The sequence below is a fragment of the Merops nubicus genome, unplaced genomic scaffold, assembly GCF_000691845.1.
Source record: "Merops nubicus isolate BGI_N331 unplaced genomic scaffold, ASM69184v1 scaffold41666, whole genome shotgun sequence".
NCBI lineage: Eukaryota > Metazoa > Chordata > Aves > Coraciiformes > Meropidae > Merops > Merops nubicus.
The window spans coordinates 27742-29760 of record NW_008615147.1 but is presented as its reverse complement, the minus strand read 5'-3'; the positions used below and the strand labels follow the sequence as shown (position 1 = coordinate 29760).

Sequence of the window (2019 nt, the reverse complement as noted above, 5' to 3'; positions counted from 1 at the left end):
CCTTTCTAGCTTAATTCAAGGTGTTTTTATCAGACTGATGCAGGCAGGGGATAGGAACTGCTTTTTCTCATCCAAAAAGGGCTGTTGCTGAGCTTTGGCTCTCTGTGCAGAGGAAGGCTCTCAGATCCCTCTTGGAGCTGACACTAACTCTCTCTCTCCCTTTGTCTTCCCTCAGCATTTCTCAGAAAACCTGGATCACTTCTCCGACAACATGGAGGATTTCTCCAACGACCTTTTCAGCAGCTTCTTTGATGACCCAGTACTGGCTGAGAAGAACCCGCTGCTGGACATGGACCTGGATCCACCCACTCCAGGCATCCAGGCAGAGCACAGCTACTCCCTCAGTGGAGATTCTGCTCCCCAGAGCCCTCTTGTGCCTGTCAAGACTGAAGATAATGCTAACGGTGAGCATGAGAGGTGCACACTGGGCAGCCTCAGGCACATCTGTTAGCAGAGGCTCTGGCTGGCTTCTATATGTAAGGACAAAGTGGCCATTCCTTGGGCTTGCACATGGCTAATCCAGGGAAGAATTTGAGCTGCCCTTGTCAAATACAGCACACATTTTTTCCTTCAGTTTGTGCTCTGACAGTCAGATCACTCCCTTGCTGGGCTAACTGTTATTTACAAGAAAGATAATTGGTTGTGGTTCTGCATGCTGCCAGTTTCTGGCAAGCAACAGGCAATGTCTCTTTAGGACCCTGCAAACCTGGGTGTGGATGCCCTAGATCCAGGTCTGTTTTGGCATCAAGCATCAGGGTTTTGGCTTCAATATAGGAAGCATGAGGCTCTGGCTGCAACCAGTGCTGGTACGTGTGGAAAGCTAAGTGACTTCGTTACCAGCAGATCTTTTAGCAGAAGACAGAGAGGAACAGTCATTTCAAAACCTATTTTTAAAACAATTCATTTCAGGATAATTTATGACGACTGGATATTTTTAGAGCCGTCCTTGCAGAGAGTCCTGTAATTTGTGGGACTGTGTGGGTGTCCCAACAGCTGATGGACAGCAGGCTGCCTGAAAAAGCAGTGGTACAGGCTCAGTATACACAGAAGAAAACCATTTCTTTAAGCCAGAGTGAGACCTGGGACAGAGGCTTCCCTCTTATGGCCAGAAATAATCCCAGCTCTCTGGTACCAATGCCAAGGCAGGAGGAGAGGAGCTGGACTCTGCTGCCTCTTTGGTCCCCACAAGGGCACAGCCATCAGTGCCACATCCCTCAGGGACCACTCAGAGAGGTGCTGGGAGAGAGGCTCTTGGCAAGCCAAGCAAGCTCTGCCTTAATATCAAAAAAAAAGCTTTCCATTTACATTTCTTTTTCCTTAGCTTTAACTCCAGTACAGTCTTGGAGGGCACTCAGCCCAAACAGGCAATTGGGTGACTAATAAAAAACAAACCAGCATGAGCACATAAACACATCCTTATTTTGCCCCTGCAAATGAGCAGGAGGAGATGAGGCTTGGGAAGGAGAGAGGCAAAAAGCATGGGTTTGTAGAAAGTGGTGAAATCAAGCCTGCCTACAAGAAGCTCCCTCATGGACTCTTCTCTGAGACACTTGTCACCACTTTTGCTCCTCTCCTCTGCGTCCGGACGTGCCCCTGCTTCAGCTGCAGTGTCTCCAAGGAAAGACCATGCCTCTGCTGAGTGGAGGGTGACACTGATCCCTGGGCAGTGCACCACCCAGGGGAGCCTGAGGTGGACCTGGCGTGTGCCCTCTGAGAGTGCAGGTCAGCTCTATACAGGGAGTGAGTCCTAGTATTGATGTGGGCTATCTATGCATCCAGTCCTGCAGCAGGATAATTCAGCCCATCTTTCCATGGCTATCTTGGCTCCTAATTGGATGTGAGTCATATTCTAGTGTAGTCCTGAGTCAGGTCCAGTATTTGTAATGCTGTGCAGTCCTTTTGGCACAGCTCCATCCAGTCTCAGTCCTTTTAGACATTCACTTCAAATTAATTACCCAGGAATGGCTTTTCTTCAACATTAAGCAAGCTCTGCTTGGTCTGCAGAGCTCCTCAGGAATG

General features: G+C 49.0%; 1 protein-coding gene across 1 annotated transcript in view; it reads left to right on the top strand.

The window, feature by feature from the left end:
* The first annotated feature begins 211 nt into the window (after window positions 1-211).
* Window positions 212-2019, top strand: part of CREB3L1 (cAMP responsive element binding protein 3-like 1) — a 16774-nt gene continuing 14966 nt past the window's right edge. The window contains exon 1 of the mRNA XM_008942430.1: window positions 212-404. Within this exon, the coding sequence (XP_008940678.1) occupies window positions 212-404 (193 nt within the window). The remainder of the gene's footprint in view (window positions 405-2019) is intronic.